Source organism: Anser cygnoides, chromosome 2 (assembly GCF_040182565.1).
Source record: "Anser cygnoides isolate HZ-2024a breed goose chromosome 2, Taihu_goose_T2T_genome, whole genome shotgun sequence".
NCBI lineage: Eukaryota > Metazoa > Chordata > Aves > Anseriformes > Anatidae > Anser > Anser cygnoides.
The window spans coordinates 63,922,564-63,940,000 of record NC_089874.1 but is presented as its reverse complement, the minus strand read 5'-3'; the positions used below and the strand labels follow the sequence as shown (position 1 = coordinate 63,940,000).

The 17,437-nt window shown below is 38.7% G+C and overlaps 1 protein-coding gene across 2 annotated transcripts in view; it reads right to left on the bottom strand.

Annotated features, from left to right (window-relative positions):
• Window positions 1–17,437, bottom strand: part of LOC136786338 (neuropeptide S receptor-like) — a 120,990-nt gene that overhangs the window by 29,022 nt on the left and 74,531 nt on the right. For both annotated transcript variants that reach the window (XM_066992274.1, XM_066992273.1), the window contains one exon: window positions 17,289–17,421. In XM_066992274.1, the coding sequence (XP_066848375.1) occupies window positions 17,289–17,421 (133 nt within the window). The remainder of the gene's footprint in view (window positions 1–17,288; window positions 17,422–17,437) is intronic.

Below are 17,437 nucleotides of genomic sequence, written 5' to 3'. Positions count from 1 at the left end.
TTATTGGTAATTTTTGGCAATGTTTTACTTCAAGTATTTTAAGGACTGCTTATCCATATCTTGATCACAACAGCAGCTGTATGATTTTTCTCATCTAAAAGTTGTGGACTCTCCAGGTAAAAATTTCTGTTGATGTAATTCAGGCATTCTGGTCCCCATTACAATCACTGAACACAAGCACTTATAATCCTTTCCTACTGTCTCAGATATTGTTGATGTAGCTGTTTTAGTCTAAGTTGGTATGGTAAGGGTAAAGCCCTCTTTTCTTCCTTGCATCAAACTGTAAATCAGATTGCCACGGTGTTGAGGCAGTGACCTTGCAAGCTGTAGCTCAATTTTTGTCTAACCGTAGGCTTGCAATTAAAAAGTAGTGGGCCAATATTCATTCTCATTTTTGTACCTCCTTTGTCTCCCCTGGTGTCTGCTGATAACATGAATAAAAACATGCTGGTAAGCTTCCCTGGAGGATTGCCTTGTAAAATCATCATGTGGAAAGGGCAGCACATGAAAAATGTATGCTGAACTGCTTTCCATTAAAAGTATCACAATGCCAGAACACAATGAAGATTATTATGCAGTCTGGATCTCAGTCCTATAACTGGACTCAACTTGGCTGTAGTGGACTTCTGAGCTCTAGGATTTATTAGAACAACTAAGTCTCCATGATGCCACATGTGATATCTTGGATGTGAATTCCATAAATCCTGTTAAACTTTATAAGCACATGGTAACCAGCTATGCAATGAAGTTAAAGGAAGTAACAAAAGTCCCTTAATACATGTCAGCCTAAGTTGTACAAATCGGCAGTCTAGGAAATACCACATGAAAATATCTGGGTGTTCTGTCCTACTGTCCTCTAGAAAGATGGGAAAAAGTCAGTCTAAAGACAGATTCAGAAAAATAAATATCACTACTTTAAAATGCAAGAAGGGAATAGTAAAAAAACCTATGTTCTTAATGTAGCTTTACGTTTTCAATGCTTTCTAGTGCATGTAATGTTTGTTTGTTTGTTTGTTTTTTCCAGTATAATTTCTGTTGGATTGCAACTAGAAATGCTGCAGTACAGATGCTCGACTGAAAGTATTATATTTGTACATTTAATGTCAAAAATGAAGGTCATGTCTTTTAACTGAAGCTAATAAGATCCTAAATTATGATTTTGAGGAAAGCATCATTATTGCAGCCACACTGCTGGCAGCACTGCTGAAATACACATTGTGCTTGTGCAGTCCTCTCTCTTAACATCTACCACCAGCATACAAAGAAGCCAGGTAGAATACTCCACACACCTACTTTAATTTAACAACAGATGTCAAACCTTTATGTAGAGTAACTACAAAATTAGCATCCCGTCTGTCAGATGACAATCCTCTTGTACTTTCAGCAGGGAATCAAACAGGAATCCATATAATTTACAGGCAACCAGGCAACTCATAAATAAATAAATAAATAAATAAACCCACTTTACTCCTTAATGCTAAAACATTGGACCCAAAGGATTGCACACTTTGGCTGCAAGCACCTTTTGTTAAAAACAAAAACAAATGCAGCACAACTGTCATTAGGATTTGAATGTCTAAAGCAGGCTGAAGTAGGAATATCGTAATCAGTCCATCAGGACCACAGAACAATTCTGTAGCTATCAAAACAAGAATTAAGCCTTCCTATAAACCAGCATAAATTGACACAGCAAAAGCAGACTGCTGCCAATGTAAAAAAAAAAATACATAGTTCAGTCTGCTGGCAGCTGAATCTATCTACAAAGCGTATTCAAGTCTACCACTGGGACATGTGAAAGGTTATCAAAACATCAGCCATCCTAATATCTGGTTTTGCTCTGGGGCCCCAAAGTAAACCCCAAGCCTACTTCTTGCCCTTCATGTTTCCCTGTACCACACCATGTGCACCGAATGTGGCAGAAATATAAAAAAAAAAACTATTTTCATTGCACTCTGTATTGTCCAAAAATTGGGTTGTTTTGAAGAATGTCATTTAAGAAAAGGTGCACTAAGGAGGACCAACTGATTGCTAGACAGACTTACGGGTGCTCCTATTCCCTTTTCCCAAAGCATGTTACTTATTTAATGTCTTTCAGACATGCTCAGAACTATGTTGAAACAGAACCAATTTTCCACCAGTGTCAAGAGCCTTTGGATGAGATGTGGTTTGTGGTTTGAGGGCTAGGCCTACCAGGACTTTGGTCAAGGTTGCAATCCCAGTCCAAAGTGATTCCCCAGCATGCTAAAAACATAAAAGTAATCAGTCTTTTCAAAAAGTCCAGCTTCTCTTCCTGACCAAAAAGGTCTGGGTATGTTTGAGATGAATATCCAGAGGGTTAGGTTCTCCCTGCATGTAATTCAGTGAGACTGTTGGGTGTAAGGAGTGCAAACAAACAACTCATTTAAAAAGCCAAAACAATTTACTAGTGCCTTTTGCTCATCTTCTTAGTCAGTGGCATCCTGGCAAAGTTCATCTGAAATTGGAATGTTTTCCGAAAGAGTGAATGTATTTATTTACAATTCGCACTGAAAATGTAACTCTGGGAAAAGCTTGATGCAGATCAACGTGACTTTCCCCAGTTCTGGAGCAAAGAATGGTCAGCCAAGGGGGGATGTGAATATTTTATGCCACCTTCTAAGAGAAAAAAAGCAGCATAAACAACAGACTCTATAAATTCAGCAAGCCATTGAATGTATACAGTCACTGTCTTTCTGAGAACATTTTCTGCAAAGTATTGTGGAAAAATTGTCTATTGAAAACAACATTAACCTGCAAAAGCACTTATTTGAAAATGTATTGGTGTACTAATGAGTGGGAGTTTAAGGATATGGAAATATGTCTGAAAACACACAATGCTATCTTGCAAGGGCAGGTAGTCCATTTGTTTGTGATATTTCAGGTTGATCAAGTTAGTCCTGAGCAAGAGCAAAATAATTTGTTTGTGACATTATCTGTGCACAATGAGGTCCAATAAAAGAACTCATAAACATTTCCTTCTTCAGATCCCTTCGGATTTATATTGACATTATAAACCACAGAAGGGAAGCATAGAGTTATTTAAAAGCATACCTGTAAGAGGTATAGTTTTAGAAGCACTGCTTCACTGCTTTTTTTTTTTTTTGATGGATCCTCTTGAATTGATTTTTTTCCCAGTCTATTCGTATTAGCTGTGTAGATTGTTCACAAAAATGCAATTGTGCATTGTAATTTCACTTTGATCACAGTCATTTTCTTTCTTGTGTTATCCAAGCTGTCTTCTAAAAAATAGAGCAGTAATGGTATACAGCAATGGATATTGAACTGCTCACAAATCACTCAGGCAGCTCATAAAAACATTAATAAAAGGCAAATGCCCTTCGTGCTCCTAACTTATAAACTACGCAAGTGCTTTAATATGTCTAACACATCGTAATATGTCGAGATGTGCTCTGCTGGAGTTATCACCATGGCTTTCCAGCTGACAGCTTTTCCTCTCCTGTCAGTCACCGGCTGGATTTGACTCTGACTCTGACTTCAGTTCATGATGTTGGTTAGATGTCTCAGTGTGGTTTGCTGGGAAGCTTAGTGACAGGAAGGTGGCACATATAGTTTTCCTGGAGTAATTTCTCACCTCCTACAGAAAGATCCTGTTCAGAGTGTACTGAAGTGTCTCCCTGGTACCAGTGAGTGTCCTCCTCCCAGGCCATGGGGACTAGAGATGCCCCATGCTGGGAAGATGCCCTGGCTCACTGACCAAGCTTTCCCCCAGAACTGGGCATGGAGCTTTAGTTTGTGGATGCATTAAACAGCCTTCCTCCCCTCTCCTGATGTCATCCCCTGATCAGCGGTGTCCATGAATGTAACATTCAGACATCATTTGAGTTTAATCCTTTACCTAGAGAACTGGGAGCTCATCTGAGGATGTGCTTACTCCTAAAATCAGATCCTGTGCAGCTGCTCTACAGCTTTCCCTGTGTAGAGGAGAGCAACAATGCTAGCCACAGCTTTTGAAAGCTGAATGCGCATTGCCAGACCTCACGGCGTGCTGGGGACTCTTTCCATTGTGGCAGCTTCCCTGGGTTTGGTATATTTGTTTCCTCATTGTTGCTTTTGTTTACTGGAAAGTTGCCTCGTCAGGCCAAGCCAGGAACTGGTACATGGCCATTAGTGCTCTAAAATGGCCACAGATGTGCTTGTAGGGAGTGAAGAAGCTTCTCCTTGTTGTCTGAAGGACTTCTTGTCTCTCTCCTATTCGCTGGGCATATGATACTACATATTACAAAACCTGCATCATTCTTTAGGCTGGTTTTGATACCTAAGGTTAATGTCAGTGCTTGTGTGGCTGAGCTCAGTTCCCAGTCCATGCAGCCTTTGGATGGATCGAGTCCTGCCTTGGTAAAGTTACCTTTGTCTCTTAGAAAACTGGAGCATTCTCTTCATTTTTTTGTTTATCTTGCCTACTTCTGTTGTAAGCTAAGCATAAAGTTTATACTGCCTATAAGGCCCAGGTTTTGTAGCCTAAGAAGTCTTTCCAAAAATCACAGTTATAAAATGCGATAAATATCTTGGAAGACCTAAGACTTTCATACAGACAAAAAGGACCAGCCTAGCCAGTATCAAATTTTCAACAGATGTATAAATATATATTTTTTTTCTCAGTTGGCATCAAGAGCTTTAAACCAAATAACAATTTCTTTATTAACACATGATTTCCCCTTACTGGCAAATTATTTTTTTCCTACTGGTGTATTAGTGGAATACACTTTCCCTTTGGTAATGACTAAATTGTGTGTGCCTTTGGATATGGTACACACTTACAGTAAGCCATCTCCTGAGTGCAATATATGATTTGAATGTCATTACTTACAGAAAATCCATACTTGAGGTAGCATGCTCTTACATTGTCCCCTAGACACAGTGTAAAACACTTTCATGTTGATTTCTGTCAATCACTCATTCTCCAAGGCCTAAGAAGATGGCCAAAGACACTGTCCCACTCACTCTACAACCAGATCCCTGTTACTTGAGGTGCCACATGGCCAAGCAACTCAAAACTTCTGTTCCAATAGGATTTTGCTATGGAAGAGACAAAAAGTGCTTTGGGAGACATCTAAGGAATGTAAAAGGTACCACATTTTGAAAAAAAAAAAAAAGTTTTAGCTAATTTAATGCATGGTAGGATAATGGTTATTTGGGGTGTACTTGATGAAAGCCATGTATGTGGTGAGGCGATGCTATTTTAGTTAACTTATCAAGCTACAAGGGCTGGCATACCCATGTGGGGAGACCTAGAGACAGTCTTCACTTACAGCCAGGTTGCAAAGGTACAGGACTCACTATTGATTTGTTCATTTTAGAGGCTTAAGTGTTTGAGAGGTATGTTTTTGTAGTATAATATAATGAGAGGACCCTCCAGAGAAAGTAGGTTGATATGCACCTGATGTGTTTGACACTTACTTATTAATATTAGGTTAGATACTTTGCTTTGTGAAGGTTTCACATCGGTAGTTTTCTTTGCTGTGTTGTCTTTTGTGCATTAAAATTTCATGAGAGTTCCTGGCACAGAGCAATGAGATTCGCCACTGATAACTCTTTGAGACTAGAAATGCATGCACTGCACGAGTGGATTAGTGCAGTAGGATAGATTTCATGGGTCCCATGCAGCCAGTACTGTGAGGCTTACTTCATATGGGCCTTACCATTTTGCAAGCCCAGTATTTAAAATGTGTCAGACTTGCTGTCTGTCCACACGTGCTTCTGTCAGGAAAATCCACAAACCCAAACTTCAATTGATTTTGTAAATGAAAGAGGGAAGAGATGACATGACATGTTCCTTTTAGAGATGTGGACAAACCAAGACACTGAAGGAGTCTCCTTTTTCAAGGGTTATGTACAAAGCTAGCCTAAGAAGTGGTGTTACTGACTGGATTCTAGGCTAGGGCTGAAAGAAAGAGTCTCTTTTGCTTTTCAGCCCTTTTAGGGGGGATTTGCTGCTGATTTCCACGAGCGAAGGCCCGTGGCCGTGAAGTTCATTACATACTGAGTAAGGACATTTATACAAGAACATCTCCTTGATTTTTAAATAGTTTGCAACTTTCATTAAAACAAACAAAAAAGACTGAGAGAAGTGACATTTCTTGTATTATTTTGACTTACCAAATATGACTGGACAGAAAATTTCTTAAAGAGCAGTGTGAAATGACAATGTTTAATACGCTGTAACTTACTTTTTGGTCTTAGTAATAACATAGCAGTAACTCCAGCAATCCCGTAACACTTTAGAAAAGCATTGCTTATATTAGTTCTGTCTCTGTAGGAAAGCCATTTTCTAGGAAGAACCTCCATCCCTTGCATATGTGATACCAGTTCCTGTTTTATTTCCTGTCTGTGTGAGTTGTAAAGTGAAAATGGATAGAAATCAGTCCCTTATTCAAGACCGTAAAATATCCATTTATAGAACAACGCCATCATAACATGTAGAGATGTGGTATTCACCTCTATAATTAAGGTTACACTAAAAACTCTATAGATAAATAGCTGCCCTGGCACACCCAGTAGATAGGTTCTGATTTTTGCTATTAATATTATTTCTTCAGTTCATAAATGACTTCAAAAAAATACTTTAACACACCTGTAAATTTTTTATTTTTATTTTTTAAGAAAATATTTGTACTTTTGTTTCTGTCATGTTTCTTCAGGTTCCTGGAGCTACAAAGCAGTTTCCTTGTGCTGAAAAGCTCCTAGTCCCCAGTTCTGGTTTGTCAGCTTTTGTCATGTTTGGATAATATTTTGCCTATTGTTCTCTGCTGCTAGTTTACAAGTAAAGAATAATCACCTTGCAAGGAAAAAAAAAATATATATATATATATCTGTTCATTATCAGTAAACTCCCAGTCTAAGAAATCAGTGTGATCTACCCACCATTTCTGTTTTTCAGTGCTGTTAGCATAGTTCCTTTAGAAGCAGCAAAAAGTCTGACTTGGAAGTTAAATGCCTGGGGGGTTTTCCAGATGTAATTTCCATTCTATTCTTATTATTCCTGTTCCTATTAAGCAGGTGTTCACCCTTTTCTCTTTCTAGCTACCAGCAGCTTATTTATGCCCTCATATTGAAAATGTCAAATAGGAGTGGTGAAATGTAGTCTACCTGCAAGTTTTTGGATTTCAAAGTTTGTTCTGTGAACCTCAATTTAACACTTTCAAAGTTTTATTTTTTTGTTTTTGGTGTGTATTAAATGTGTGCAGAAACAGAATGAGCTGCTCAAATATGTCCATATTCACCTTGCATCCTTTATTAATTTCATGCTATTCTTTCTGCTAGTGCAGCAGGATATGGCAGCTGTCTACATTGCAAAGGTTCTACTCTAAGTTTAGCCATGCAGCCATTGTGTTACCGCACAGGTTTGGAATAACATTTACCACTTAAGCTACATCTTTTTTCCAGACTTTACTTAAGTAAATTGTCTTTTAGGCAGATGCTAGAAAAGTCTGGAGAAATTCCAGGTGGCTGTTTAGAAACACAGATGAGCATAAAGGGATTATTAATGTGTTTTCCATGAGGTAACATATTGATATGCTTTGCTTTAAAAAAAAAAAAAAAAAGTACTGAGAAATACCTTCTCTGCAAAACTATGTACTTGCTGATGTGACTGGAGTCAGAGCCTTTGGAGGTTTTATTCTAGCAGTGGAAGATTAGGTTCTTCATTGTCAAAGAGGAACAGTAATCTTGACACATTTGGTGATGTATGAATGTCAAAGGGATTTATATAGTCAACTTCAGGGGTCTAAATTAGGACTTGAATCCTTCTGTACAGTCAGTGAAGCTTAAACACAGCTCAAAGAGCTTTCCTCTATTGGCTACGGCTGGATCACAGGGAGAGCAGCTTCCTATCTTACATACCTGCAGTGAGGCACCTAAAATAGATGGCATGAATAATCCCTAAAATGAAAACCAGCATGGAAGAATGCAGTAATGAAACTTAATCCACTTATCTCTATGACAGTTATGGCCCATTGTGTTTCCCAGGACTGAAGTTGAGCCTTATGCTTTCCTTTGGTCTTACTCCTCTAAATGCGGCAAGTAGCTAGCAGAGCATTTTTCCTCCCTTATCCCTTCTCATAATGATGCTGTTTAATGCTAAAGATGTGATGACCCCACCAACAGTAACTCCCTCAGGTGAAAAAGGTCACAGGTTAAACTCTGACTCAAAGACCTGAAAATGTATGTTGTCACCAAAATAATCAACTATCTGGCTATAAGAGAAAGAAGGTATATGAAGATATTTGCCAAATTCACATTTCACTAGGCTAAATAGAAAAGTTGCTAAGACCAGAAAATTGTTATTCTTGCTATTTCTTTAAAATATTGCATGGTTGCTCTAGCATACACACTCATCCCACATTGCATTTTTGCCTTACAGCCCTCAAAAGTGCTGCAGTCGGCCAGGCAAACCTTTATAATCTCCAGACAGTCCTACTGGTATCAGCAGATCTGTGATGACACAGTAATTTAGCTGCACAGTGTAGGTCTCAGCACAGGGTTAACAAAATTACATTGATGGTGAAAGGGAAAAAAAGCTACTAGCAGAAGTTGGCTGAAAGGAAATGCTTTCATTTCAGTCACATAGAGGTGTAGTCAGGAACAGCATTTTTATGCAAAATTCTGAAAAAAATGCCAGAGCCTTTCAAAATAATATAAATGGTAAATGTGGCTCTCCTACATGGAAATCTGTAGGTGGGGTAGTGGAATGAAGTTTTGGCTGTGTGTCTGTTGAAATGAGAAGACAGTGTCTTTGTACAAAGAAAGGACATCTAAGGTTCATTCATCATTTTTTAATCCTTTCAGAAATGACTTATTACATAGGAAAAGCAATCAGAGTGGCCAAGTCTACCTTAGTTTAAATGTATGATCTGGGGTGAATTTTGAGAGAGAGGATTGTTGCCCGGTGTTCCAATAATTTTGTTATTTCCATTGTGGGAGTATCCAAGGGCCCAGGCTTTTGGGATGATATTTAAAGGCATTCCTGGGTGACTTAGGAACAGAGGTTTGGTGCCTGCTTGTAATTTTAAACATATACGTCCACTGCAAAGGAATAATCACTTTGTCTGGTATTGAATATGTATAGGCATACTGACATTAGTTTTATTTTGTGCTTTAGAGGCAGAGGGTTTTGTAGACTAAAGACTGTTACATACATACAGTTTATATACAGAAAGGCTTACATTCTTTGAACAGGAATCCCCACCTTTACTGAAAATATGTTATGGCTCTACAAAATAAAAGTTAAAAAAAAAAAAAAGATATTTCTGTCCTGAGAGTGTTATAGTATCTGATATGCTGATGAGACAAAGACATTTCATCGTCATTGCTAAATTTTCAGGCTCCCAGGCGGTCATGTGCAACATGAAAAAAAAAAAACAGCACATTGCTATATCTTTTCCTGAAATTGGTACTGGAACTGGTGGCCAGCTGGGAGAGTGCCTGCTGTCTTGCACTTGCAGAGTGGATACCGTTTATATCAGTGGACACTTTGAAAATCCCACTCTGAGCAACTATGGATGATGAATATGGGAACAGTCCCCTCCTGGAACATTTTAGTACAGGAAATGCATGATGTACATTAAGCAAATGGCTAAGAAAAGGGTTAAGAGGGTTTGTTCATGAGCTACCCTTGCCTGTGAGGACCTGAGAGCACTGTCTGAAGCTATGCTGCAGTGTGTTTTTTGCTACCTGGAACAGATCTGAGGACCACTGCTCAGACACAACAGCCTGGAAAACGCTGGTTTAAGGATGTCTGCCTAGAGGTCTGTGATTACATTAATTATAAACCATGAATCACGGACATCTTGTTCCTGCATTTGTAAGATTAAAGTAGCCTATATAAATAACAGTCATTACAAGGTTTTTAAGTGGATGACCATTCTTGCTTCCAGTAGCAAATTTGGAGAGATCATTATCTTTATATTTCCACTAATGGGAGGGACATTTCATTCTGCTGTCAGGGATACAACACTTCAGCTTTTTTTACGTCTGTGCCAGCACTACTTTTTCCTACTGCAGTGGTCTGCAATTGACAGAGTCACAGCAAACGGGCATATTGTTTCCAGCCCTGGACTCTCCAGTGAGCAATTAAGAAGATATCTAAAAATACAGTCAGAGAGCAGGAGGCAAAATTTAGAGGCCACAGGCTTAGTCCAGGGCTGGTTAAAAACACTTTGAGTTTGATTCAGAATTGGAAGCAAAAACAGAATTAGTTTTCAGCAAATTTACAGCACATTTCTACACTCTCAGGGAGTGTCCCACCTCTACAAAAGCCACCCTGAAGGGTATTAACTAGACTGTTTTTCAGAGTGCCATATTCTAGAACAAAACTCTGGCTACTGTGTCAAGAGCAGCCCCATCACTGTTTCTTTGTCTTTCCTTGCATGCTTCCTTGACTCTGATTCTCTTACCCATCTACTTAGAAGGCAAATGCAATCCAGCTGCCTTGCACCTCGGTACTACTGCCAGTCATCCAAAGTCACCTTCTTCCACCTGTCTTGAGGGAGCACAAGATCTTTTCAGTGAAAGTTCATTCTGCACCAAAGGCAGTTTCTTTTACTTTAAACTTGTAAGGAAGTTGTATAACTAGGCCGTTTGTTGCTATTATATATTTCACTGTTTTTCCGACACTACTGGTCTGGATTAGAGCAGTATATTTTCAGGATGCCAAGTTCTGTCTGCCAGACCTGTAGCCTCATGATTTCACCTCTGAAACATGGGATCATCTTTGTTTTCCATGACGATTTTCCTTTGTATGACCAAACAATGTGAAATGAAGGTCTATATTCTCCCTAAGAGACTGTCTTCTCCTTCATACAAAGCTGCTTTCTGTCTCTCACTTTTGGTGCTAAAGCTCACTTTTGGTTTCCTTGCCTAACTTCTGGGGGTATTCCACTTTTTACCCCATCTAATTCAGGATTGGGTTTGGAGACATCAGAATAGATACACATACATAAATATTCCTGGCTGTCCACACAAGAAACCTAAGAGTATAGTAAAACTGGAATTGTGTATCATCAGTGCCCAAGATGACTTATTATGATCTAGGGCACTATGACTCGCCTTCAGATCTTATTTAGAAATCAAAGGAGAATATGAGAATATGAGGTTTTGCTAGGTGGCATTGAATTGCCAGGACTAGCAATGGATATCCGGTATGGTTTCCCATGTGTTGCTATGAGGTTTTGCATGTGATGACGTCACCACATTTATCTTATCCTGCATTATGTCTCAGCTTGGGGGGGGTAACTTCTTCCAAATCTTCTTTTCAGCAGGTAGAATACTTTCTTAACATAAAAGACAACAACAACAACAACAGCAAAAAAAAAAAAAAAAACCAGACACCTCTATTTTTTACTCAGTCTTCATGTTTTTCCAAAAATATAAGCAGAAAATAGGAGTGTGAAAAGAGGAGAAAACCACAGAATTCTGGGGATTGCTGGAATAAACTCTCTTTCAGTTCATCATTCTGCATTTTGTTTCTGTATCTTGGTTAGGCAATCACATAAATCAGTGGCAAGTTCTAGCCAAGACCCAGTTGGCAAAGTGTAAGTTTTCCAGTATAACTGGGAACTGAATGGGCTCTTTGGCTGCCAACAGTCTACTTCCAATAATATGACTTGCTGAGTTAGAAACTAATTGGCTCTGTGCAATTAACTTCCAATATTCATTATCATTGTGATACCTAAGGTACTTGTAAAACTAATGATTTTATACTCAGGATTTCTCTGAAGTGAGGAAATATTACAAGTACCATTTTCCAGATGAAAAGCTGAGACTGTGAGAATTATCTGTTAACATTGTTCTATACGTTAATTTTGCTAATGGTGCTATTATATTGTTTTTGTACATATCAGGAAGTAACAAGTCATCTTCATTCTTTCAACTCACAGTGACTAGGAAGAAAAATACTAAAGGAGAAAAGGTACAGCCCATTAAAGTTGCCAGTGCCACAGTAGATTTAGTGTAGTTTTATTACATATATGAGGAGGTCATATTTGGAGATAAGGCAGATGGACAAATTAGAAAAAAAAAAGAAAGGAGGAGAAGGAGAAGGAGAAGGAGAAGGAGAAGGAGAAGGAGAAGGAGAAGGAGAAGGAGAAGGAGAAGGAGAAGGAGAAGGAGAAGGAGAAGGAGAAGGAGAAGGAGAAGGAGAAGGGGAAGGGGAAGGGGAAGGGGAAGGGGAAGGGGAAGGGGAAGGGGAAAGAAGGGGAAGGGGAAGGGGAAGGGGAAGGGGAAGGGGAAGGGGAAGGGGAAGGGGAAGGGGAAGGGGAAGGGGAAGCCAATGGGTTTCTTCATGTTTAGCCATTATAATAGTCACACTAACTTAGTGTAGGTAAGTTGGCAGACTCTGCCTTCAGTCGTCTTAACCAAAGCCATTCCAGAATTCAGTGCTAAGCAATGCAGAAATAAAATAATTCCTACTTCAGGAAGGTCCATATCCACGTAATCCTCCTGTAGCAGATTTTTGGTGTACTGCCTTTTTACTGAACACTAAACAAAATGAGTGCATTTTCTTAAGGACCAAGGCCACCTTTTGTGGTCCAATTTCCTGGAAGCAAACAAAGAATGTAGAAGTGATGTAAGAAGACACTTTTAAAAATACTTTTTTTTTTTTTTTTAAAGTCATTTGCAAGTCATCCTTTAGGATTTGGTATTTATACCACAATTTAGACTAGCTAAATATTTTTTCAGGTCTTTTATTTTTCTGCATATATGTATGTGACAATAAAAGTTAGCTGACATTCTTTTTACTTTCTTTCTTCATTACAACCATAACAATACCGAAATGAGCATGTATTCCCAATCAAGTTTATTGGCTTAGGGCTTAAAAGTTAAGCACATGGTGAAGTGCCTACTTGTATTTTTATCCCCAATAATGAACAGAATTCAATATCATTCCTAAGGTACTGACTTCTTAATTATGGGGCTGGAGAAATCTTACAGAACTAATGGTCATGACATTGCCAACTCCAATTTTCCTGATTTTAACTTGGGGGGAAAAATGAAAAAATCAGAATAAAAAAAAAACAATTCCTCCCCTCCTCCCCCTCCCCCCCACAACAACCCCCCAAAAAACTATACAAAGACATGTACACTTTTGGTCATTAAAAAGAAATTAAATACATTCCTCTGTCACTAGTAGTTGAAGTTGGAGGAAGGATATTGAACAATTAAATACTTTTTTTACCAGAGTTTTTTGCATGCCTTCATGAGTTTTAGAATTCGTCAAATAATAACCTTTTTTATTGAACAGACTGTTTAGCCAATATATTATTGTCTCATGTTACTCAAATAACTGAGTTGTTAATAGAAAAATATATATGCTCTTGTCAGCTGCTTTTACATTTTGAGAGTAGGGTTAAGGAGGCCTTCTTTTGGTAGAGCTGGGTGAAGTGATCTAATTGGATAGAATACAACCTTATTTCACCTGAAAATTTCCAGTACGATCACAGTGTCTGTGAACTTGTTGGTCTGTCAGACCCTACTCTTTGTTCTTGAACCACTTGGTGAATTCAGTCAGGGGCAAAAATCTTAAAGCCACTAAGGGTCTGCAAGGTATGTGAAATGGCATCAGGTAGAGGGAGATATGAGAGGTTTCCTGCCAGTAGAGATAGCTATGCCATGAGCATAAGTTGTGTTAAACTCATAAGAAATCTATTTGGGAAAAAGTGTTTAGAAATACCCTTCCAACAGGGTAATCTTCAAAGCTTACAGTTTCTGAGAAACTAAATTGCCTTGGAGATAGAAATCTGTAGGAAACCTACTTTTAGTTTTAATCTTCACAGAAGAACTTGTTTCTAAGAAAAACATTGGGGGGGGCGGGGAGGGAGAGAGCGACGTATACCCAAAAGCAAGCTGAAAACAAGACAAACATGGCAATATTCCTCTTTGTTAAATTAGCTGATGCTGAGTGATTAGTACTATTGTTCAACTCAGCTGTTAACTCTTAGCTGATTTCCTAGTGCTTAATTTCCAGATAATTTTAAAGAGATTTATGCATGATCTGAGAGTTAAACACAGATTTAAATGCAGTACTGACACAGGCATTGTATAGGCATATATTTAATATGAAATATTCTCTGAATCCAGACTTCAGCAATATCTTTAAGTATGCTGAGGTGGAAGACATTACTCATATACCTACAGATCCCTGCATCCACCAGCACCATGTTGAATTGCGGTGTAGTGAGGGATAAATACGAGTCTTATCTGTGAATTTGCCAAGTGGGTGAGACCATTGAATTCTGGTGGTATTGAAAGAAGCCTCAATCAGTTAGTTGCTTCTCTTCTACATCTGGCTTGGCGATGAGTCAAGAAGAACAACAGTGCTCATTTCCTATTCATGTATTATGCATAATTTGCTTTGAATACCTTGTTTATTCTAACACAAAGGGTATATTTTAATTTTATATTAGTACTATATTAGTAGGAAGACATGAGAATTAAGTATGTTATTCAAGTATCGAGCCACAGATTAATAGAAAAGAAATTTTTAAATGGCTTTGAAATGCCTGCATTGATAAAGCTATATCCATTATTATTCTCTCTTACTACTAGGGCAGAAATAATAAATATTTTAACAATCCAAAAATAGATGGAAGTAGTAAGACTGAGTAAGCAGAAACTGTTTGCCAGGAGATTAGGCTTTAGTTGGTAGGATTTAAATATGCCTGGCATATCAAAGCAATGTGACAAGCCAGTATTTTCATAATGTTCTGTGTCTACCTCATAACTTGTTGTGAAAGGCTGATGACTGTTGCCAGCTTGCTTTGTTCTTATTAATATTTTTGAAGATAAGAAAGTGAAATAGCTCCATTTCAGGAATTAAGTCATTTCTTTGTGCCAAAATACTGACAGGAACTCTTGGTGAGGGAAGATAAATTAGAGGTCTGACTGCTGTGCCACAAAAAAAGAAGTCAACATTGCTTGAAAGGAATCTTGCTCTTCAGGTGGTGTTAACTCTTTTCACATTGCAGATGTGGATGTCAAGTGGGTTTTCTGCTGTGAATTCGTATAATAAGAAATGCATCAGACCATTGAACTCAGGCACTGTTGAAGTCTGATTTTGAAAGCCAGGGATAATTTTAGGAAAGGCTAAGTCAGAAGAACCAGCAAGTTTAACATGCAGACCTTAGTCAATATGGTAGCATAAGCTATACAACATCACGTGCTGCCCACATCTAATGGGATATTTGCCTTCTTGTCTTTGTCATTAGTTATTGCAGCTTCCTCAAAACAGCACTTGCAATCCCTTCCCCTCCCATCATGCAGACTGTATTCAAATCCCTAGTAAATAGCTCTCCATCCACCTCCACTTAACTCAAAAAATTAGCCTTTCCTATGGGTCCAAAACTCCTGCTCAGGCCCTTACCCAGCACAGCAACAACAGTAGCCTCCTCCTGGTACACCTCACATAGACCAGCTTTCTCCTGATTAGTCCTGGCCAAGACACTTCTGTCTGCTTCTTGCATTATTCCTTTGACCTATACACCTGTGTCGTTATGCTGGTTCTTCATCTGCTGCAGAAAATACATGTTTTCTTACTCAGACAAAGCCCTTTGCTGTTTAGTTGAGCTCTTCCTATAAAGAACCATCTCCTATTACCACATTGACCTGTGAGTTTGCTCTGGCAGTGAGACTGGCCCTTGTGCCTTATGTGTGATGGACACATGGGGCCATTTTCCACCCATCTCACTTCCAAAACCTTTTTCAGGACAATTGTCCGCAGTACTGTGTTCTCTGATGTCATCAGTTAGAAAGTGGACAGTGTCCATCTTAGGTTTCAGATACTCTTCTGCTCTTGTCCCATGTTACTGCTTGTCTGGCTACTTTTTACCATTTTCTGTACATTCACCTGGCATTGGGAGCAGAAACTGGCTATTTTGAAACTCATATAGACACACATGATTTGTGACTGCAGCTTTCAAAGTGTGCTGTGAGACTGTGTCAACATATATCATCTGATGGCAAATACCACTGGCACATGAAGGAAGTGACATGGAAGTCACAACCAAGATAAGAAGTGAAACTTTTTATTACTGATGAACACAAAAACCAGCCGTCAGCTCTTCTGAAGAGGAGTCACTGCAAACCTTCATCTCCTCATCTTGAAATAATTCTTACTTCACCTGTAGTTATGGGCCAGTCCTTTTGCATCACTTTGCACGCCTTGGTGTAACTATTTCAGGTGAGGGCTGTTCTTCAAATAAGACAAGGCCCTGGGTAGGCATGGTTGAGACCATGAGCAGGAGTTCATTTACTTGCGAAGAACACATGCTAAAAACTGGGGAGTGTAGTCCTTTTCTTTTCCAGAGTAAATAGATACAACAGACATCAAAGGAGGACTCAGAATTGCTGGGAAAACATGTATTAAATAGCTGTTTAGTGGATGTTGCTATAATTCCTACCGTATTTTACCAAAAAAAAAAAAAAAAAAAAAACCAGAAAATATTTAAATATATCCTATATACACAAGCAAAGCAACACAGCTGTCTTGTAAGCAGGGATTAGTAGCAGGACATTGTTATAGAAACAGTACACATTTTCCCTTGGGAAACTGTTAAAACCCCATAAATTCAGTCAATTCAAGGCCACAGAGAAACAATGTTCTGCTTATGCTCGTTTCCATTTCTAGTTGCTGAGACTGACATTTTACAAACCAGGTTTCTGTACATTCCCCATTTCATTTAAAAACTACAAAGTTCTTGGATCGGAATCCTTATTCCCACTGAAAAAAAAAAAAATGACCCAAATGCATTCCTCTCCACATTTACATTTTTGTTTCTCCCTTACTTGGTTAAACCAGACTGCAGGAAGTTTTTTTCACTCTTTAATGCAAGTGCATAATTGATGGAGTAACACTGTAATGAAGTACTTTAGAAAGGATTTTAGCAGAAAAACACCAGAGATTCATCTTAAACTAGTTTAATCTAAACAGTTCCATGACAACAGCTGGGGACATAACTTCTGGGACATGTGGATGCAAATTTATACTGGAAGATAAGATTCAGTGAAATCAACGAGTTGCAGCTGCTGTGTCTGACACAGACACTACTACATCTAGCAACATCTTTTTAGATCGGAGGCAGACTGAGCCCTAAGATAAGCAGCTATCCATCTGTCTCATGGCAAACTGCAGCTGGATGTTAGATGGCAACTGAATTCTTTACCATTCAACTTGCATATTCTTATTAATACAAGACCTTTTTGTCATTTTTATACCGAGTCTGCACAGTTCAGATGCCCCTTTCCCTCCCATACACTACCTGTGATTGCCAACTGTGTAACAAAGAATGTCATTCGAGATTTCCGCTTCCTCCTCCATGTAGAGAAGAGCACAATGGCATTTCCGGCAATTGTGACAATAAAGAGGATCCAAAGAGTCACCAGCTGCTCTGTCTGCATTGGAAAGAAG